Source organism: Budorcas taxicolor, chromosome 5 (genome assembly GCF_023091745.1).
Source record: "Budorcas taxicolor isolate Tak-1 chromosome 5, Takin1.1, whole genome shotgun sequence".
NCBI lineage: Eukaryota > Metazoa > Chordata > Mammalia > Artiodactyla > Bovidae > Budorcas > Budorcas taxicolor.
In genome coordinates, this window is record NC_068914.1 from 35,910,546 (window position 1) to 35,934,196 (window position 23,651).

The following is a 23,651-nucleotide window of genomic DNA, read 5'->3' on the forward strand; positions in this document are numbered from 1 at the left end:
ACCCTGGTCCCCAATGCGTCTTCCACACAGTAGCCAGGGGGGCCTTTCCAAAATGCAAACCTGATCAAACTGCCCCCATGGGAAGATTCACTGTAAGCTCCCTATTGCTCTCCGAATGTTGTATTGATTCCTTTTCATGCTGGACAATGTCCTGAACCAGTTGTCTCCCAGCTTCATCTTCTGCTATTCCTGAAGAACTCAGCCCATCTTGAACATCTCAATTCGTTCTGTTCTCCATCATCTCGCTCATCCTTGGCCCTTTACATCCACTCATCTGACAATCTTTTCTTTAGCACCTACCAGAATACCAGGCCACAGCTAAATGCAGACACTCCTCCTCTGGCAGAGAATACCAGTACTGTAGCCCAACCCCAAACGTTAGCCTGGCTAACTCCTGCTGAGCTCTCAGGTCCCCCTAACCCATCCCTTCTGGGAGGCTGTTCCTGGTCACCTCTACCTTTGGGTTCAGTGTCCCTCCTAAGCAGTCCACAGCATCCCGCTCGGGCCTTGTCGCAGCATCTCCCCCGACACTGGACAACTGCCTCTACATGCTTGTGCACGTCTCACTGCGCTGCAGGCTCTACAGGGGCATGCCTCTCTTATTAGCTAGATCCTCTAAGTCCAGAAAGCACAAAGCAGAGAACAAAACGTGGGTAAATATTAGCTGAATGATTTAAAGCTGAATAAGAACCGATTTCCCAGAGCAATGTTTGTGCAGGATAGTAGAGGCCAAGCCACAGAGTGCTAGGAATCCACGCTATGGAGTTTGGATTTAACCTTCCAGGCAACTGTGGCAAGGGTGGAGGTGGGGGAATGACACGAATTCTGAAGCTTCAGAGTAACATTCCAAGTAGTATTTTTCTGCAGAGGAAGTGAGACACACGGCTTGCGGGATCTTAGTTCCCCAACCAGGGATTGAACCTGGGCCCTTTGCACTGAAAGTGCCAAGTCCTAACCACTGGACCACCAGGGAATTCCCACCAAAGTAGTATTTTTAAGAGAACCCTAGAAAGGGGAGAATGTTTTAGCAGTTCATGATGAAAGCCTGAACTACAGTGGCAGGAACAGGAAGAGAAGGAAGGGACAAACATCTAAGTATTAATGGACAGCATGGAAGAAGGACTGGGAGGAGCTCCAGGACTGAGGGCTGGGGTGGCAAGCAATCACACAGGGCACTCTCACATGGCAAGAGACTAATGCTGCTCTCATATGGTGAAAAGCCTTAAAGAAGATAGCAATTAAAAAATGTATTTTTTTCAGCATTATTTATAATAGAAAAAGACACAGAAACAATCTATGTGTTCATCAGTGAATGAATGGATTAAAAAAGTGTGATATATTATATATATAATGGAATATTATTCTGCCACAAAAAGAGGAAATCCTGCCATTTGAAACAGCATGGGTGGACCTTAAGGGCAACATGCTAAGTGAAATAAGTCAAACAGAAGGCAAATACCATATGATCTCACTTACACTTGGAATCTAAAAACAGAAACAAATGTGGTGATGGATGTTAACCAGACTTACTGTGATGAGCATTCCACAATACATGCTGATATCAAGTCATTATGCTATACATCTAACACTAATATATGTTGATCATATCTCAATTTTTAGATCTAAAAATTATAAAATTCATAGATTATATACTCTGACATTATTTAGGAGAAAATATAAAACTAGAGCAGTGTGACACCCCCCCCAACCCCCCGCAAAAAAAGAGTCCTTCTAAAGCTCACATTCTCATCACTTGATATATGTAAACATCATTTGTCCTGTCGACCACACAAGCAGGCAATTCCTGCCTGTGGGATGGAGTCTGATAAGTAAAAACAGGGCAGAGTGTTCCAAACACTCTTGGAGAGAAGGCCAGGTGTGTTCACAGAAAACAGCAGTATGCCACATGGAAGGGGCAGGGAGGGGGCGACACTGTGTGACTGTGAGCAGTGGGAAGTGAGGATGCAGTGTGTGGCCCGTGAGGATTTCTCACCGTGTACAGAGTTCACCTGATAGATGATAAACATGCTTCAGAAGATCAATATTCTAAATGGTACCATTTAGGAGCAGCTATTTCAGAAGCATGACCCGGCATACTGCGTCCATCTGCTTTCCAACTAGTTATTCAGTAGGACGCTCTCCATGATCCAAACATAAGTTGTCGTGGCCTCACACACTGAGCGGCCCAGACACCAGATGCATGGAGAAAGGTCATCAAAATAGAAAGCTTCCAAGCACCGTGGCTGCTCAAGTGCTCAATTGGCTACTCCTTCATCTGCTTGTACTGCTCAAGAGTAGCTCCCCATTAGCAAGGTGCCTCATGAGGACATGTGTTTTATTTCTGATATCAAACTGGACCAGCATCAAGGGAGGAAACTGCTCGAGCGAAAACCAAAGGGGAGTGTGAGCACCCACTGGCAATAAGAAAACCAAGGCCAGATAAGGAACAGAGAGGACCTTTTTTCTAGAAAAGCATCAAGAATACTTACATCTGATAAACCTATCATCTGTTGAAGATTCTAAGCTGAAAATGTACTTACTTATGTAACCCTCCAAACATCATAGCTTGGCCCCTCACCTACCTTGCATGTGCTCAGAACACTGACATTAGCCTATTATTTCAGCAAAATCATCTAAAACTAAGCTTTTTTTTAAAATAATAAAATGCTGAGTATCTCATGTAATTTATTGAATACTGTCCCAAGACTGGAAAACAGAATGGCGGTGTGGGTCCAGAGTGGTTGTCAGTGGTTGTTTTCCCTCGTGATGGCAGGCTGAACAGAAGCTGCGATCCGCTGCCTTTGTCCAGCACCACAAGAGAGGATAGTACTGCATATCGCCTGCCCAGGGAAAGATCAAAATTCAAAGTACAGTTTCTACTGAATGCTTACTGCCTGCACATCATCATAAGTTGGGGACATGTGAATCCTCACAATCCAAGGCCATACAAGAGCCATCACACTGAGACTGTCCCTATTAACACTCAAACAGTACTGCCCAATGAACAAACTCCACGTGAGTTACATGGTCTCATGTTACCTGGAACTTCTTCCTACCCAAGATAATTTAGTCACCACAGGTCAACCTGTACCGTACCGAAGGTATTATTTTTCAATAAAGCCCATTAGAGTTTAGGAAGGTCAGAGATGAGACTCTTCCCACCCTTTTCAACAATAATATTGAATAATCTATCAGATGAAACTTGAGTGCAGACCTTATTTGACAATGAAAAGAGAGAATCATTCTCTCATGAAGAAAAAAATTGCTCAATGCTTGTTTGCCTCACAGTAGTCCTGCTTTTCATGCTGTTTGCAATCGGCGTGCCCTGAGGAATGGTTAAAGAGCTGGCGACTCCTGGCAATGATGAAAGCACACTTGTCTTGGTTATTAATTCCTTAACAGCAATAGAAGTCACCTTGAATGTAGACAGTTAACCTACTTGACAGACAGGGTCAGTGGCTTGTAATAAGTCCTGTGGTTACATAAACAGGGAGGCAATTTTTTATATGATGGATTGATGAAGTCTTGAAATTGCTATTAAGATCCCCTCTTACTCCTAAGCTATCCCTTAGGAGCAAAACCTCTTGGCAGTTTAGCAAGATATAAAGAAACAAAAACTTGTAAACAAATACTGGAAGTAAATGTAGACCGAAAAGAACGACTGCTATAAAATACAAAACCAACAAAATCTTAAATGAGAATAGTCTCACAAATAAGGAGCCCTATCTTTCCTAAGTGAGAGCTGTCTCATCTGGACAGTGGAGAAGAAGATGAGAAAGCACATCACTTTATGGGTTAACTAAGAATGCTTGAGTAGAAGCTAGGATGCCCCTCTGGTCTTCAGTAGAACTCTGTCTTAGTTGGCAATTAATGAACAATCTCCAGCTAAGTGGAAGGCAGGCTAAGAAGAAAAGCTAGATATTGTTTCATACTTGTATCCTGGTGTCCAAAGAAATGGTTCAGCACTTTGCCTATCTGAGTAGACACAATCATGGAAATAGGGAAGGAAATCTAGCCATTGTTTCTTATGTAATGAACTGAGAAGAACTTGTTTACATTTGCAACAGTCAAGATCCAGGACATTCTGTTCTGCGTCCATCTAAGAAATTACAAATGTCCTAAGGAACTGAGAGGAGGGTCATGTGCTCAGTGGCACTGAGTCTGAACTCATCTTTGTTGAGTGAACCTAAGGCTAGCATAGGCAGTTTCAAAAGTCAAAATTTTGCCGTCTGTGACATGGACAAATCAAGAATGCAATCAACCCTAAGCTGTCCTATCCTTTTCCAGAACATTTTAGTACTCTTCACAGGAAGAGGAAAAGTCAGCAGTTCTGCCAAAGTTAAATTCACATATTAACCTAGAGAACATTAACCCAGGTGGCAACATACACAAAGGCATTCTGCCACTTTCCTGGCATGCTCTGTGAGAAAAATGTTTTCCTTTGCCATTGCTTTCTGAAATAAATTATAAAGCAAGTTTTCTTGAAAAAAGATTTCATTTTTCCTTAAACTGAATTCTAGAAAGCAACACCCATGATAGATATTTAATATACCTCAGTTCAGTCGCTCAGTCGTGTCCGACTCTTTGCGACCCCATGTATCGCAGCACGCCAGGCCTCCCTGCCCGTCACTAACTACCGAGGTTTACTCAAACTAATATCCATCAAGTCGGTCATGCTATCAAGCCATCTCATCCTCTGTTGTCCCCTTCTCCTCCTGCCCCCAATCCCTCCTAGCATCAGGGTCTTTTCCAATGAGTCAACTCTTCACATGAGGTGGCCAAAGTATTCGAGTTTCAGCTTCAGCATCAGTCCTGCCAATGAACACCCAGGACTGATCTCCTTTAGAATGGACTGGTTGGATCTCCTTGCAGTCCAAGGGACTCTCAAGACTCTTCTCCAACACCACAGTTCAAAAGCATCAATTCTTCGGTGCTCAGCTTTCTTCACAGTCCAACTCTTACATCCATACATGACCACTGGAAAAACCATAGCTTTGACACTAGACAGACTTTTGTTGGCAAAGTAATTTCTCTGCTTTTTAATATGCTATCTAGGTTGGTCATAACTTTCCTTCCAAGGAGTAAGCGCCTTTTAATTTCATGGCTGCAATCACCGTCTCCCGTGATTTTGGAGCCCCCCAAAATAAAGTCTGACACTGTTTCCCCTGTTTCCCCATCTATTTGCCATGAAGTGATCGGACCAGATGCCATGATCTTCGTTTTCTGAATACTGAGCTTTAAGCCAACTTTTTCACTCTCTTCTTTCACTTTCATCAAGAGGCTTTTTAGTACTTCTTCACTTTCTGCCATAAGGGTGGTGTCATCTGCATATCTGAAGTTATTGATATTTCTTCTGGAATCTTGATTCCAGCTTGTGCTTCTTCCAGCCCAGTGTTTCTCATGATGTACTCTGCATATAAGTTAAATAACCAGAGTGACAATATACAGCCTTGATGTACTCCTTTTCCTATTTGGAACCAGTCTGTTGTTCCATGTCCAGTTCTAGCTGTTGCTTCCTGACCTGCATACAGATTTCTCAAGAGGCAGGTCAGGTGGTCTGGTATTCCCATCTCTTTCAGAATTTTCCAGTTTGTTGTGATCCACACGGTTACAGGCTTTGGCATAGTCAATAAAGCAGAAGTAGATGTTTTTCTGGAACTCTCTTGCTTTTTTGATGATCCAGCAGATGTTGGCAACTTGATCTCTGGTTCCTCTGCCTTTTCTAAAACCAGCTTGAACATCTGGAAGTTCACGGTTCACGTACTGCTGAAGCCTGCCTTGGAGAATTTTGAGCATCACTTTACTAGCGTGTGAGATGAGTGCAATTGTGCGGTAGTTTGAGCATTCTTTGGCATTGCCTTGGTCTGACAGAATGTGGTCCACTGGAGAAGGGAATGGCAAACCACTTCAGTATTCTTGCTTTGAAAACTCCATGAACAGTATAATATACCTAGGACTGCCCAATACATAATAAATGGAAACAAGGAACTTATTTTTGGATTAACTATAATTATCCTTACATCTATAGATCAAAAGTGTGCAGACCTCAAGCCTGAACTGTAGACTTAGAGTAGATCCTAACATAAACAAGTATATATAAAAATGTAAAGCTATAACAATGAGTACCAGGTAACCACATGGTCACACAAGAAAATCCAAAATGTCAAGTCATAGCATGAGATAGAAAAATATCTAATAAAATGAAAAGATGCTCCCAGTATCTTGTTTAGATACTGCTAAACAAGCAGGTTACCAAGAAAGCATCAAGAAAAGCTAGATTTTTATAAAAATGTACATGAGTGTGTGTATGCTAGTGCATATGCATGAACGTACTAATTAGCACTTTTTGTTTCAGAAAAATAAAACCAAAACCATGAATAGAAGGCTATAATAAAACCTCAACAGTGGTTAATCATGGGTAGTAGGATTATGAATAATTTCTATTTCTTCTTTTGCTTACCCTTATTTTACCAATTTAAAAAAATTAATATGTGTTACTTTGGTCTGAGAAAAATAAATTTTACATTTCAAAATAAACTTACAGAAATACAAATTAAGAGTACTGAAGCAAATATTTAAGGCTTGTTTCTCCTTCCTCACCCTAATGAAAATACCTTGTCTGGAACTCTCTGTAGAAACCTTCAGTGATCCAAAGACATGGTGCTATCCTTCCTTCCATTCTACAATGAAGGACTAGTAACTCTACATTTAAGACAGATTCAAAGGAATAAAGGAAAAGCCATCCGTCAGAACCTCTCCCCCTACCTGGGCGTAGCGTAAGAGCTTCTCGGTGGCCTCAGGGTCTCTGTTCCAGATGAGGTCCTCACAGAGCTGGAGAAGCTCCTTGTGGATGTCATCATATACAGGAAGGCTTCCAGCATTCACTATTCCCATGTCCATACCAAACTAAGGGCAATAAAAACAAAAATAAGGATTTCCAGTGATACTCTAAACCAGGGATCAGTGACTCTTTCTGTGAAGGACCAGATAAAGAAATACCGTAGGCCACAGCCTCTGTCACAAACACTCAACTCTGCTGATACAGCATAAAAGGAGTCCTAGACAGAATACAAGAGAGAGCGCGTGGCTTTGTTCTAACAAAGCTTTATTCACAGAAAATGGCAGCAGACCAGGTTAGTCTGTGGGCCAAAGTCTGCAAACGCTTGCCCTAAGTAAAGGCTGGTGTCCAAGGCAACAGGTGTCCCACTATACCTTGATTGCATGGTACAGGAAAACCCCATGCATTGCCTCTCGAATGGCTTCCATTCCTCGGAAGGAGAAGGACAAGTTGGAAAGACCACCACTTACTTTGGCTCCAGGCAGCGTTTCCTGGAAAAAATTTTAACATATGAAAAGATTTCCCTAGTTTGCCAAAAGCAGCAATTGTGTTCCTTAAGCTTTTTAAAGTAAGAATGGAAAGTAAAAACAATATATAAAGTCCAAAGTAATTCAGAGTTTCTTGTACCTAGACATAGACTACAACTTGGATATCAGGGAGACACGAAAGCACTGCTTCATTGTTTTTCCTACTATAATCTCCCTAAGGGGAAAGAAAAACTTCCGCTTTATCTCTGTGTACTTCTACAGTGACCATGATATGGCTACAATACATGGTGAGTGTGACATAAAGTATTTGCTGAATAGGGACTTCCCTGGCGGTCCAGTGGTTAAAACTCTGAGCTTCCACTGCAGGAAGCAGGGGTTCAATCCCTAGTTGGGGAACTAAGATCCCTCATGGTGCAGCTAAATATATATGTGTGTGTATGTGTATATATATGTATATATATGTATATATACACACACATACACATACATCTGTTGATAAATAACCGAAAAAGAAAGAAACAGTGACAGATAACAGAAGGAAAACCAGAGAGGACAAACAGAGAAGTTGGTTGTTCACGAGCTACTAGAAGGCTTCTATAGCCTAAAGGAACAAACTCCGTAGTTCACTATAAACCTGACTAATTTTAAAAGGACAAAAGGGAACTGAGGTCCCCACCACACCTTATGACACATGAAGCATTAGTTCGCATGTAAAACAGGAATTCTTACTTCCTGTTAGATAGGGTACAGCCTAGTGCAAGCATTCTGGGATAGAGAGCTGCCTTTATCTACTACTGGACCCAACCCTTCCACTTCTGGGTATCTGCTATAGGGAAGCTCATGAAGAGATATATACAAGAGATGTATACACACAGTTCTGCTCGTGACTTACCCAAACTGGAAACAAACCAAGCATATGTCAACCACAGAACAGTTAATTATGGAACGGTAAATGAGGGAATATTACACATTAGTAAAACTGAACAAAGCACAACTGCAGCACAGGTGGATCTTCAAAGTGCGACTGGGTTAGGAGAAGGGCCTAAGAATCTTAAGATTCTGTTTACATTAACATGGAGTTCAAAAGTATGCAAAACTAACGATACTATTTCTACAGTGAACTCTTGCTATTTGCAGTACTTACGTTCCATGAAGTCACTGCAAACAGTGAGCTGGGGCATGCTGAAAACCACTGCTCCCACAGGAAGTGCAGGGTTAGGTCTGTGAAACTCTGGTCACAAAACTGTCATCACTGATCAACATACAACCCTGTTTCCTATGTTTCCATTTAGACATCTTGTTTAATATATACTGCTGATTCCCTAATGTTGAGCTCACAGCCCACAGCACGACAATTCATGTTTAAACAAAGTCCATCTAACAAACGTTTTCTCCATGAAGTGCATCACAGCCTTTGTGCACGCAGGAACACAGGGCAGCACTTCAGCACAGCGCACGGGGCTACCAACTAGAGAAATCAGTCAGCGAAAAAAAGCTCAAAACCCTGAAAAACGTGGCACTAAACAGGCCAGAAAAGGGTGCTTGTTTACAGAATGAGGGCTGAACCCAGGGATGCAGGGCGTGCCTCTGCTGACTCATCTGGATCACAGGGGTCAGGCACTCACAGTTTTCACCACTCTGCACGTGTGCGTGCCCGTGAATGACTACAGAAGAACCATCAGTATTGATTTTGGAGTCACAAATAATTTCTTTTTTTCAATAATTTATTAAATTTTGGCTGTGCTGGGTATCTGTTGCTGCTCGGGCTTTCTCTAGTTGCCCCAAGTGGAGGCTACTCTTCATTGCCACGCATGAGCTTCTCATTGAGGTGGCTTGTCTTGTCGCTGAGCACGGGCTCTCGGGTGCACGGGCTTCAGGAGCTGCAGTACATGGGCTTAGCAGTTGCAGCTCCGGGGCTCCAGACCATAGGATCAATAGCTGTGGCACACAGGCTTTGCTGCTCACCAGCATGTGGGAACTTTCTGGATCAGTGATTGAACCTGTGTCTCCTGCATTGGCAGGCAGATTCTTTACCACTGAGCCATCAAGGAAGCCCACAAATTAATTTTAGTGAGTAAGTGAAATTTGCAAATAAAAAACCCAGGATAATTCAGATTGACTGTGTATATAGAAGCATTAAAATCATATAGAAGAGCAGCAAGTAGTACCATAAAACTCAGAACGAGCTGTAATCAGAAAGGAAGAGACACAGGGCACTTTTCATTTCCTGTTTCAGGTCCCAAGTGGAAGCTACTATATGCCTCATAATCATTTATCAAACTCTGTATCTTTTATATATCCCTCAGTGTGTGTGTGTTTTACATCACAACATAAAATAACATAGAAAAAAATTTTAAAAGCTCCTAAATTTCAGAAAACCAATTTGCTACAAGAATAAGAATGTCAATATTCCTTGCCAATAAATATATATATGTGAGCTCAAGCTATTCACCAAAGCCACGTGATAAATCTAAGCAATGTCGGATAGAAAGGAGAAAAATGTTCATACTTACTTTAATGACTTTTGTTGCGTTGATAAAATTAACAGCATACAAGTTATGTTCTTCCATCCCAGTACCAATGGTGAGGATATTAGGGTCAAAGATGATGTCATTTGGATTGAAGCCCAGTTTTTTCACAAGGAGATGGTAGGCCCGGGTGCACACTCTGATTTTGGTATCTGTTTCTGTTGCCTGGGGAAGGAGTAAAAGATGTAATTTGAAATAGAAAAATGAGGTGTTATCTATGAAAATAGAAGGACCATTCACTTGTTGAAAGCGCTTAAGTACCAATGCTTAGATTTCATAGAAATACAAATGCCAAACAGCCTTTAAACATTTATCAAATTATCTCAGAGGAGGAATTGGTTTAAAGTTCCTTTATGTTTTCATCCACACAACAGCTATAATGCTTCTGTAAAAAAATCTCTCTCACACACACACACATATAGTATATTAATAAACAGGTTTCTTAAAAAAACACAAGTGATAAGAATTCAAATAAATTACAAAATTAGTGACCCTCCTCTCTGGACCTGCCTGCACTGTCACCCAGGCTTTCTTGGACCTTCCTATAGTAAGGCTATATAGATTCAAAGATGTGCGTTTATTACCCACCTCCAACCCCACCCATCACAGCATTAGCTAATATATCTCCAAACAGTGACCCTAGGAAGCCAAGCACTGACTCCAGCAAAGACCAACCCACCGATGCTTCCTACCTCCCTCAGAATCAGGTCCCGCACCTTCAATTTTAATATTTTATTTTTACAGAAGCAGTGTAGCTGTTGTGCTGATGAAAGTATCTCCCCCCGCCATCTACTCCACTCTCCCCACACCACTCCTTTGATGTTCCTGAGACCCACCAAGCTTGTCTTCCCTCAGGGCCACTGTGGGAAGTGGCCACCATCTCTCTCTATCCATTGCTGCCACTGCCTGGAACACACTGTGACATGGCTCTGTGAGTCACAGCACTCAGGCCTCTGCACAAATGTCCCCTTTTCAGAGAAGGCTCCCTTAATCACAATCTCTAAACCAGTTCCAGCACCGCCTTCTGCGAGAAGGCTCCCTTAATCACAATCTCTAAACCAGTTCCAGCACCGCCTTCTGCCTCCTCCACCCCTCTTCATAGCATCTCTCCTCCTAGAAATTCTTTTCCATGTTACAGAAAAACCTGAATGAACTTCTTAGCCAACCCAGTATATTTATCCAGCATGTTGTTTATTGTTTTTTACTTGTTTCTTCAGATATGATTAATTGGACTAGAATCAGTCTTGCTGTACCCCCAGAGCCTAGAGCAGTGCCTGCCAGAGGATGTGCTCAATATTTCTGTTGAATGAATGAATGTACCTCTGACTCAGAGCATTTCTGAACTTTGTCAGGGAAACTGTCTTCAGGTCAAATCTACAATCTCAACGCAAGGCTTATTCAATTAATTACATGCTCAATGATTTCTGGTTGCAGAAAAAACAAATTTGCTCTAAAGAAAAAATGAATACTTGCTATCACTACAGAATTCTGAAAAAAGAAGTAATGTACAATTCTGAGTAAATATGCAAAATGTTTTCTGAAAAATGGCCAACACCACTGAATGAAGTGTTGAGTCTTCCAAGCTAACTAGTTGGAGGCAGGATACCCTTGACTGGATGTGAGCGCTAAGAGTGGTGGAGAAGCAGTTCCTGATCACACACATCTTCCCCTCTAAGGGGAGCTCTCCAGGGGCCCACAGGGAGGAGGGGTGAGGATACTCTATGCAGTTCAAGGACATTTAGTGAGGCCCCATCCTCCAGAGACAGGCATAGTGTTATTGCTGTTGTTCAGTCGCTCATTCATGTCTGACTCTTTGTGACCCCATAGACTGCAGCATACCAGGCCTCCCTGTCCTTCACCATCTCCTGGAGTTTGCCCAAGTTCATGTTCATTGTATCAGTGATGCCGTCCAACCATCTTATCCTCTGACGCCCTCTTCTTCTGCCCTCAATCTTTCCCAGCATCAAGGACTTTTCCAAAGAGTCGTCTGCATCAGATGACCAAAATACTGGAGCTTCAGCTTCAGCATCAGTCTTTCTGGTGAATATTCAGAGTTGATCTCCCTTAAGATTGACTGGTCTGATCTCCTTGCTGTCCAAGGGACTTTCAGCAGTCTTCTCCAGCACCACAGTCTGAAGGCATCAATTCTTCGGTGTTCTGCCTTCTTTACAGTCCAGCACTCACAACCGTATGTGACCACTGGGAAGACCATAGCCTTAACTATACAGGCCTTTGTTGGCAGAGTAATGTCTCTGCTTTTCAAGACACTGTTTAGGTTTGTCCCTGTATAGAATAACTAATTGGTTCAAGATTGAGAAAGGAGTATGACAGGGCTGTCTACTGTCACCCTGTTTGCTTAACCTATAAGCTGAGCACATCATGGGAAATGCTGGGCTGGACAAGTTACAAGCTGGAATCAAGATAGGCAGGAGAAACATCAACAACCTCAGACATGCAGATGATACCACTCTAATGGTAGAAAGGGAAGAGGAAATAAAGAGCCTTTTGATGAGGGTAAAGGAGGAGAGTGAAGGAGTCGGCTTAAGACTAAATACTAAAAAAAACTAAGATCGTGGCAACCAGTCCCATTACTGCATGGCAAATAGAAGGGGAAAAGGGGGAAGGAGTGACAGATTTCCTCTTCTTGGGCTCCAAAAACACTGGGGACAGTGACTGCCACCATGAAATCACAAGACAGCTGCTTCTTGACAGGAAAAGCATGGAGGGGGTGCATAAAAAAAACCCACTCATATCTAAGCCTCTGACTGCTCGCCTACCTTGGTGTTCTTTCATAGCTGGTCTCACTGGTCTCTGATCTCTCCCTGTTCCTGTGGCTGCTCAGGTTAGAATTCACCTCGTGCTGGGGATGTGACTTAGCAGATCACAGGTTCTAGGGAAAGGACCACAGGAGGGGGCTCTGTAGCCCCACTGGTCCAGGCTTTAGGGAAGGTGGCAGACTCATCTTTCTTAACTGAATGTCTTCAACCACTTCTTACTTCTCCCTTCAGTTAGTGATAAAGTTAAGGTTAAAATCAACATGTGGGCCCAGAAGAAAGTGTTCAGGAGCAGGTCACCTAGGGCTGTCTTTTCATCTTTGACTTCAGTTATCCGTTCACCAGAGGGCCAAACAGAGGTCTAGGTTCTAGGTTAATGGCCCAGCTGAGCTCATCAACCGAATAGGAACAGGGGGTTGGGGCTACCAGTGCTGTTACTATTTCATAGTAACCTAGTTGTGTTGGTAAAGTGAAGTGAAAGTCGCTCAGTCGTGTCCAACTCTTTGCGACTCCATTGACTGTACAGTCCATGGAACTCTCCAGGCCAGAATACTGGAGTGGGTAGCCTTTCCCTTCTCCAGGGGATCTTCCCAACTCAGAGATCGAACCCAGGTCTCCTGCATTGCAGGTGAATTCTTTACCAGCTGAGCCACCAGGGAAGTAGGGTTGGTAGGTCCTGCTCATTTCTTTCGTCTGAGTCATGAATCCATCACTAGGCTAGAACCGAAGCAACAATCATCAGCTCCATAAGAATGAGGCCTTTTCAAATTGTTCTCCCAACACCTAGTACACTACTTGCCACATTAACAGAAAGCAACTACCATCTGTTGAATAAACAAGCAAATCTCAGAATGCACAGTTTCAAAGGATAGGCCTTTGCCATAGCATATCAAGCTAGATTCTCCAAGATTCCCTCTGTCCTGTTCCTCAGCCAGGGTGGTGACAAAAACATGCTAATAAGCCTCAAGGCTTGAGGATTTTACAGATCCAGAAGGCTCTCAACTCTGGTGGCACATTTGAGTAACCCAGAGGGATTTCTGTTTTCTAATACTAATACATGTTCCTGAACCTCACTGGAGACCAGTTAAATCAGAACCCTGAAATAAGAGCTAAGTAACAGTATTTAAAGATCCTCTTAGTGATCCTAACGTACAGCCCAGGTGAGAATCACTGATGGGTGAGGTACACCTTCTTAGGCTGAGTTAGAAGAAACCCCAGTGACAATAATGCAAACCTAAAGGCCAAGAGGGAGGAATAAATATCTTCTCTTGATTTTACAATTTACTAGGTTTATCCTTAAGCTGTAGGAAAGCTAGATAGGAATCAGTAGGTAGAGGCTTCATTAATAAATCCACTGCTCAGCCTCAGCATGATTATCAGACACTTAGGGAGAAATAAGATGAATGAAAAATAATTTTCTATTTATTTATCAAGGCTGATATTATGAGAAGGCAAGAAAAAGGATCAAAGACACCCAGATTCTGTGAAAATGCAGCCTAACAAGAAGCAGAGAAGGAATGGGACCAACTTCAGAGGCAGCTTAAAGGTTTCAAATGACTGAACCAGCTTAACATGGGACAGGGGATACAGCAGGGGCCATTCTGCTGCCAGAGTTCAAAATGGAAGTGGCGGAAGAGATGCACATGCCACCATCAGACAGGCACCGACAAGTCAGAAAGAAACAGGCTGAGAAAGGGACATTTCCAAGGGGAAAACACATGACAAGAGACATCTGGGCTTTACGAAATCACTGAGGGCACAGACTTTGTTCAGAAATCCCTGGAGTGGCTTCTCTACTGTAGTTAATGTGTGAACATGAGCTGAAGGCAAGTGTGAGGAAACCCAGAGCCCAGGGAGAAGCAGCAGGCCTGAGGGCAGAGGTGGAGGCAGGGGATGAAGCTCGGGGACAGCACTGAGCTGGGAGATGCAAGGTCGCCTTGGAATGTCTCCCGGTTCACTCCTCACCTGAAAGAATGGAGGCTGTGCCCCTGGCAGAACTCATATTTGAGGCAGAATGTGGACGCTAAGAACTTGGGATTAACGGGGAAATGGACAGGATTTCAGATATGAAGTCAACATTGACAGGCAACCTGGTGAGGAAAAGAGGGCTGCATTTTCCCATCAGCATTTTGTTGCTCAAGTTCATCTGATGGTCGTAACTTGGCCAGGAACAGCATAGCTGCCCCTGGGTTGGGGGATGTGAAAATGAGTTTGGCTTGGAGTTCATGGCCAAGGGTGAGAGGAGGTGGAATGGACACAGATGCTCAGTGCCACGGACGGAAGGACAGCCAGGAGGGGCCCTGGGGAAGCACAAAGGAGAGAGAATAAATCTCCACAATTGGGATTTGGGGGCAGGGTGTGTATTAGGGGAGGGGTAACAGTGGAGGCTGCCCAGAAAAAGGGAAGTTGAATAAAGGGAAGTTTCTCCATTAGCTGAGAATTTCTGATTGCTTAGATTTGACCTTGGAGCCAACCATGAAGAGGCAGTCTGCCACGCAAGGGATTGGTGTAGACAAAATTGCAGGGAGAAGGTCATAAGTTGCTTTTTCCAAGGCACTGTTTTCAAATACTATTGAGAACTTCACAGCCAATGGATCAGGCCAGCCAGAGACAGGCTGGTGACCAGGCAGCAGCAGAGCCAACCTGACCGCCCAGTGACACGACACTCACACAATACCAATGCCGTGGCCCCTGTGTGTGTGCTCAGTTGTGTCCGACTTTTTTGCGACCCCAGGGACTGTAGCCCACCAGGCTCCTCTGTCCACGGGATTTCCCAGGCAGTAATACTGAAGTGGGTTGCCATTTCCTTCTCCAGAGAAGGAAATTCTTAGTACACATATCAGTCCCTGGAAAGAGCAGAGGATGGGTCTGCTTTAGTACCTTCAAATGGAAAGCTAGGAAGCAGACACAGTAGAAAGAGACAGCTCCCAGGAAGAACAAAAAAAGACTGACCTACTATCTCGAGATGTATTTAAAACAAATATCCCTGAATATTAAGGTAAGACTTATAACCTATCTAGTTTTGCCTTCCTTTTAACAGGGCTTCCCAGGTAGTGCTCCAAGCCCTAAAAATGAACTCTTTCCTTGCTTTTCAGATCTTTCTGGAATCCTACTGTCCTAGATTTTCCCTGCCTCATCAAGTCTTTCTTCCACTTTCACCAAAACCTGTGAAAGACACTGAATCTTGCAAGGAGCTGGGTCCTCTACTGGCCCTTATATATCCTCAGTGCCCAGAGCCAGCACTTGGCAGATAGAAGAGGATTAAATATGAAAACCTTATTTGTCCTTTCTCCAGCAAACAGATAACATCAGAGAGAAAAATGAGTTACAGAAAAGAAGTTGCCCTGGATTAAGAATTGGGTAACTCACAATCAAAAATGGGCAAAAGATCTAAAGACATACCAATGGCCAAAAGGCACATGAAAAGATGCCCAACATTGCTAATTATTAGAGAAATGGAAATCAAAATTTGAAAATCAAAATATCTATGATGAGGTATTACCTCACGTCAGTAAGAATCAGTTCAGTTCAGTTGCTTGGTCATGTCCGACTCTTTGTGACCCCATGAAGCGCAGCACGCCAGGCCTCCCTGTCCATCACCAACTCCCGGAGTTTATCCAAACCCATGTAAATTGAGTCGGTGATGCCATCCAATCATCTCATCCTCTGTTGTCCCCTTCTCCTCCTGCCCTCAATACTTCCCAGCATCAGAGTCTTTTCAAATGAGTCAGCTCTTCACATCAGGTGGCCAAAGTATTGGAGTTTCAGCTTTAGCATCAGTCCTTCCAATGAACACCAAGGACTGATCTCCTTTAGGATGGACTGGTTGGATCTCCTTGCAGTCCAAGGGACTCTCAAGAGTCTTCTCCAACACCACAGTTCAAAGCATCAATTCTTCAGCACTCAGCTTTCTTTATAGTCCAACTCTCACATCCATACATGATCGCTGGAAAAACCATAGCCTTGACTAGATGGACCTTTGTTGGCAAAGTAATGTCTCTGCTTTTTAATATGCTGTCTAGGTTGGTCATACTTTCCTTTAAAAGAGTAAGTGTCTTTTAATTTATGGCTGCAATCACCATCTGCCGTGATTTTGGAGCCCCCCAAAATAAAGTCAACCACTGACTGACATCAGTCAGAATGGTCATCACCAAAAAGTCTACAATAACAAATGCTGCAAAGGTGTGGAGAAAGGGGAACACAAACTGGTGCAGTCACTGTGGAAACTGGTATGGAGGTTCCTCAAAAAATTAAAAATAGAGCTACCACATGATTCACAATCCCACTCCTGGGCATACATCCAGAGTAAACCACAATTCAAAAAGACACTACTGGCAATTTGGACCAGATAATTCTTTGCTGTGGGGGGCAGCCCTGTGCTTTGTAGGGTTTTTAGCAGCATCCTTGCCCTCTCCTACTAGATGTCAGAAGGACATCCCTTCCCAACAACCCAGTCATGACAATAAACAAAAATTTGTCTAGACATTGCCAAGTGTCTCCTGGGGTGGGCCAAATCACCCCATTTGAGAACTACTGGTTTAGAAGAACCACCAGTGACATAGCAGGTGAGGAGATCAGAAAGCAGACTCATCTGAATGGTCTTTATCATGAGCCAATGTCTCGTCATAGCTTTTCTCTAGAAACAACAGAGAGAGGCTGTTAGCTAGAAAATCCTACTCCGCAAAGCCTAATACTACAGGCTGGATGAAGCAACACTATGTCTCAACAGGAGTAAATGAATCCACTCAAATCTCTCTCACACCAGATGCATTCCGGGCAACTGGGACCCTCGGCATTGGAGGTATGCCAACTGAATGTCATGCTATTATTTCTGAAGGACAGGATGAACACCCCAGGCATGGAGGTAAGACCAAACATGGGTTGGAGGCCTATGCTCCTCATATTCCTACAACAAACTCTCACCTCTGAAGGCGCACTGGACAAGTCTCCTTCCTACAAAGAATTTAAAATACAATCCATCTTATAAAGAAAGACTAAAGGAGAGAAATACTCAACCATGCCATCTTAGCCAGAGAGGGGTGACCTCTCCATAGCCACTAAAAAGGAGTCTCTTGAAATGTGAAAATATACATCAGATTTTAACAAAGCTCAAAGAGTCTCAGAGCAGAAAACTTGAGAATCAACTCCTTGGCTGGGGTCAACTACCTTCAGCAAAGTAAAAGTAAAGGTGATTTTGGTTTCCTAGAACTACTGGTACACATCCTACTGGAATATTCAACTCAAAACCAGTATCAACTTATCTGAATTTAATTAAAAAGCTGATGAAATAAAAATCTAAAAATTACTACCAAAGGAAAAATATTTACGAAAGGAAAAATAAACCAAAATCACAACAAGGAAACAACACAAATACATAGGAATGCTCTTGAGATTTCCTATTAAAGAGAAACTATAAAACTTGATGGAATAGTAACTGGAAAGACATATCATGTTCCTGAATGACCCCCAGATACAGATTCCTCATTATTTTCTAGATTGGGTGCTAAGTCACTTCAGTCGTGTCTGACTCTGCTTCCCCATGGACTATAGCCTGCTAGGTTCCCCTGTCCATGGAATTCTCCAGGCACAAATATTGAAGTGGGCTGCCATGCCCTTCTCCATTTTCAAGATTAGGATTAGTTAATTTTAATCAATATCCTGATAGAGTTTTATTTCTCCATAAATTAGAAAATTATTTTCAAACCACTTTAACATAGGAAAATGTGTTGAATATAATGAATCTTTTATAGGACAATACTGATTATCTTTTCATATAATCAGTATACACATGTATAAGCAAAATATAGTCTATTCTATTATATGCTAACTGTACTTCTAAGAAACCTACATAATTAAAAATTGTCATATAAAAGTAATCATTTCAATCAGAAAAGGAGAATTCAATCTAGAAAGTGAGTAGTGATAGTTAATTTTCCCCACGGAAGTTTCTTACTATAGTTTATATATTATCACATAAGGAGTTCCCTTAACCCTGACAGTGGTTAAGAATCCACTTGCCTACGGAGGAGACACTGGTTTGATCCCTGGTCCAGGAAGATCCTACATGCTGCAGGGCAACTGAGCCTTTGTGTTACAACTACTGAAGCCCAGAGAGCCTGTACTCTGCAACGAGTGAAGCCTCACCAGTAAGAGGCCCTCCCACTGCAACTAGAGAGTAGCCCCCACTGGTCACAACTAGAAAGCTGGTGCATAGCAATGAAGACCCAGCACAGCCTAAAACAAATAAATAAAGTTACTAAAAAAATTTTAAATAAGTTGATTTAAACTACTAACATCGACCAAAAAACACAGAAATGCCTCCTTATTTGCCTTCTAATCCAGAAGTCTCGAGGCCAGTTTTCTGTCATAGCTGGCCTTGACGTTGCTTTGACCTTGAGGTTGTCATCACAATATAGATCACAAGCATAAAGCAAAGATAGCCATCATGTACTGGAACAACAGTGTGTGTGAATTCCTCTGCTTTATTTCGTTGCAACAGTGGTTTTCCATTTAAGAGAGCTTTCTACTTATAACGTGTGGTATCAGTCAAGCAAAGCAAATCTTGGTTCTTAACTGATTGTTACACTCAATAGCGCTGAAAACTCAATCAACAGAAGAAATGCCTTCACACCAAAATACCTGCATTGTTGGTTCCTGAACTTTTCAACTATATGAATTTTTTGGCTTTGCTCTTTATAATTTTTAATACCACAGTTCTTCAATGAACATGTAAGTCTATACTCATATAGAACAAAATTTTTAATTAGGAAAAGCAGTTTTGAAAAAGGCACCTTTAATTTCACCATCTCACTCTAACAATTATTCTCCTTTACAACATTCTCCTTCAAACTTTACCAAATGGAGTTTTTATGTAGCTGTATATATGCAGTGTCTATATAACTGTTGTTTTATGGTTTTATTTTTGCTGCTCCACAATATTCATAATTAATATTTAAATACTCTGAATAATATTTCAACAGACTGATGTAACATAAGTTATCAGTATCTACCCAACTGGGCATTAAGGTTATTATATCTTCAATAAAAAGCTAGCGAAAAATCTCTGCATATATAGTATTCTTATGCTGCTAATGCTTTTATTGGGATAACTTCCCAGAAATGAGATCATTATCTCAAAGGGTATGAACATTTTTATGTCTTTAGGTATTACAGGGTCATTCAAAAGGACTATCCCTGGAGAAGGAAATGACAACCCACTCCAGTATTCTTGCCTGGAACTGAAAAGTCCATTGACAGAGGAGCCTGGCAGGCTGCAGTCCACAGAGTTACACGACTGAGCACACAGGCATGAGGGTAGAGTGAGATGGGTTTGTAGTAATAAACTTGGTAGAACTTAAAAAAAAAAAAAGGACTATCTCAATTTATGCTATACTCTACAATGAACAAGACTTTCTCTTTACCACTGTTATACCAGCACAGATCTTGATGATTTTTAAGTATACTTTTGCTAACTTAGTAAGGACAAACCATTACCTTAATATTGCCCTAATGTGTACTTTTCTCATAACTCACAAGTCAAAAAATTTCTTCTACATTTGCTTTTTATTTGTGGACACATTCAAATCTAAATTGGGAACGCTTGTTCTTAGCCAAGATCAAGTACTCTGCAGTGGAGATAACACAGGATTTGGAAGCCTGTATCAGTTTTCAAACCAGGCAGGCCAGGGATCCAAATGTGGCTCCGTTATGTCCCAGCCATTTGACCTTGGCTCACTGTAAAATAGGACGACAGCTACCCCACGTGGTTGCTATGAGGACTAAATGAGATAAACTCTGCTGGTGGTTTTCAGCCAGAGTATTCAAGAGAATCACCACTAAGGCTGTAAAATTATTGAAGCCAGATCTTACCCCAGGCCAAATGAGTCAGAAACTCAAGGGGCAGAACCCAGGGCTATGTATGCTTTTTTAAAAGCACAGGCAGTGATTATCCTTCCCTGTGGGAACATTTCTGCTTTATACTCCAAGGAAAGCACCACATACACAAAGCACACAACATTCCACTCTCATTCTCAGAGTTCACCTTGCCTCCTGCTTCACTGAGAAAACAGAAGCACAGACTCCCCCCGCAGTCTCAGCTCTGCCTTCTCTCCTGCACTGTGAGCATGCTAACTCCCCCTCCCTGTGCAGACTGGCTGCCAGGCCTCTCAGCCCATGAGGTCATGGGCCCAGCAAGTGCCCCCTTCCTCTTGCACATCAATTCCTCCCCTTCTCTCTACCAGGTCATGCCCACCAGCTTACAAAACCATGTGGTCACATCATCTGCCTTCATACAGACACACACACATTCATTCTTATTCTCACATGCATCCCTGGTTTCCACTCTATTTCTGTTCCCCTTTATGGCAAAACTCCCCTCAAACGGTTTACATCTGCTGCCCCCCTTCTCTGCAAGATCATAAACAACTCCGTTTTCAAATGCAAGGGTAAATGCTTGTCTCTTCCTCCCTGATCTATGCACAGCTCACCATGCCCTTCGGAAAGCTTGTTCTGCACTTGGCTTCCAGGGGATCTCTCTCCTCTGGTTCCTCTTCTACCAGGGAGGCGTGTCCTTCCTAAGTCCTGAAAGCATCCTCTCCTATTCCTGACCATTAAGCACTGTGGCTCCAAGAGTCACTTGTTCCTAGGACCTCTTATCTACCATCGTTCCTTTGGTGAAGTCAGTCTCACTGCTTTAATTTTCATCAATGCACAAATAATTCCCAAGGAAGGAAATCTTATCTTCAAGCCAGACTTTGCCCAGGAAAACCAGACTCATCTACACAAGCACACACTTAACACACAAACATGTGTCCAAACACACACTTCTAGTCAACCCCATCTGAACAGGCTGTTCACTGTCCTTCTATCTCACCTGCCCAGGCCAATAAAACCTAAAAATTTCCCAGACTCCTCCTCCTTTCATGGCTCACAACGTCCATGAAGGCAAATCCTACTGGCTCTACTTCAAAAATATATGAAGCAGATGAGTCCTCACATATTCTATTGCTCCCACCTTGGTCCCAGTCACAGTCAACTCTCATCTGAACTACAGCAACAACCTCCAATGGTTCTGCTTGGTCCCTGCAGACCCTTCTCCACAAAGAACCAGAGTGGTTTTGAAATACAACTAGGACCAGGTTCGCTCCTCTGCTCAGAACCCTTCAGTGGCTTCTCAGATCACTCAGGGGAAAAGTCCAAGTGTTAGCAGAGGTCTCCAAGACCTTACGTGATTTGACCTGAAGCCTTTCTAACCTCTTCTCCCCTCTGCTCTGGCTCTACAGGCCTCCCTGTGGTTTTCAAACATAACCAGCAGGAATCTATCTCAAGGCTCCCTCTTCCCTACATTTTTACATGTTTCCCTTGGTTCCCTTCAGCTTTCTGCTAAGATGTCACCTTATCCATGAGGCCATCTCCAACGACTCTGCATAAAAGAGCATCTCCCACCGTGGTATGCCTGTCACCCTCATTCTCTCCATATCCCTTCATTGTATTCAACACGACCCAATCCCAGGGACGGCGGGAGCCTGGTGGGCTGCCGTCTATGGGGTCATACAGAGTTGGACACAACTGAAGCAACTTAGCAGCAGCAGCAGCAGTGGTGTGTGCATGTTGTTTTTATGTTGTTTTTTTCCTTATTCCTTTTGCCCCCTAAGAATACAAATTGTGCACGGGAAGGGACTAGGTTTTGTTCCTTGCTAACTCCTCACAGCCTGGCACATACTAGGTGTTCAAGATACACTTGAAGGAATTAGAGAAGACATCTGCCTCCTTTAAACAGGCTGCTATATAAATTTGAAGAAGAACATTTAGGTAACAAAAAAGAGCTCCTGGAAGAACATAAAATTCAAGAGAACATAAACATAAAACATAAAACTCAAGAGAAGATAAATGTAGATGTCAAAATCTCACAAATGTCAAAGTTGAAAAACTGGAGAGAAAAGGTAAAAAAAATTAGGCAATTTTTCCAAAACATCCAGTTTCTGAATAATACACAGGCCACGAGAGGATAAACCATTCAAGGAAACTTCTTGCAACTGTGGCCATAAATGTCCTGACTGAAGTGTCTACTGAGGGCTTAACACGATGAATGGCTCATGATCACGAGACTTCAGAAAACCATGGACACAGCAGATCCAAGAAACATCCAGAAAAAGGGTCAATAAACAAGCTTCATAAAAAGAATCAAGGGTTAGACAAGCACTAAGCTTCTCACCAGTACCAACTGAAACTACAAGACAACGGATCAATGAGTTAAAAACATAGAGAAAATAATTTCAGGCTTGTACTCATATCATTTTCAATTAAGTATAAAAGTAGAATAAAGCCATTTTCAGACACATAAGGCTTCAAAAACGTTTACTTTCGTGTCTTCTTTCACCAGAGGATGCACTTCGCTAAATTAGAGATTAAACCAAGTACGAGGAAACTGAAATCTAAACAGCTATGAGAGAGGTGAAAAGAACTGTCAGGATGATGGGGAGGGACATATCACAGTGACGGCTATGCAGTCAGGCTCCTGAGCAACCACTCCTGATTATGTCAGAAGTCTTGGAGGGAGAATTATTCAACAAATTAAAATGACAGTCTACTTAATGTGTCTGCATACATTGCATATTGGAAATTTACACAACTAGGGAACAGTTTGAAAATACATAAAAACAAAATAAACACAAAGGTAACTTCACAAAAAACAAACAGGATTCAGGAAAGGAAAAGGAATCATAGTATACTACACGGCTCCACTTTTCCACTCAGTTCAGTCGCACAATCGTGTCCAACTCTTTGCGACCCCATGGACTGCAGCATGCCAGGCCTCCCTGTCCATCACCAACTCCCGGAGTTTACTCAAACCTATGTCCATTGATCGGTGATGCCATCCACCATCTCATTCTCTGCCGTCCCTTTCTCCTCTTGCCTTCAATCTTTTCCAGCATCAGGGTCTTTTCAAATGAGTCAGCTCTTCCCATGAGGTGGCCAAAGTATTCGAGTTTCAGCTTCAACATCAGTCCTTCCAATGAACACC

At 42.6% G+C, this 23,651-nt stretch overlaps 1 protein-coding gene and 1 non-coding gene across 2 annotated transcripts in view; both read right to left on the reverse strand.

Annotated features, from left to right (window-relative positions):
* MTR (5-methyltetrahydrofolate-homocysteine methyltransferase) overlaps positions 1-23,651 on the reverse strand; it is a 123,809-nt gene that overhangs the window by 46,574 nt on the left and 53,584 nt on the right. The window contains exons 16-18 of the mRNA XM_052641531.1: positions 9,840-10,019; positions 7,213-7,329; positions 6,766-6,906 (exon numbers count right to left, since the gene is read on the reverse strand). Coding sequence (XP_052497491.1) covers positions 6,766-6,906; positions 7,213-7,329; positions 9,840-10,019 — 438 coding nt within the window. The remainder of the gene's footprint in view (positions 1-6,765; positions 6,907-7,212; positions 7,330-9,839; positions 10,020-23,651) is intronic.
* Positions 901-973, reverse strand: TRNAE-UUC (transfer RNA glutamic acid (anticodon UUC)). Its single transcript has one exon. It is a non-coding gene; the product is annotated as a tRNA-Glu (tRNA).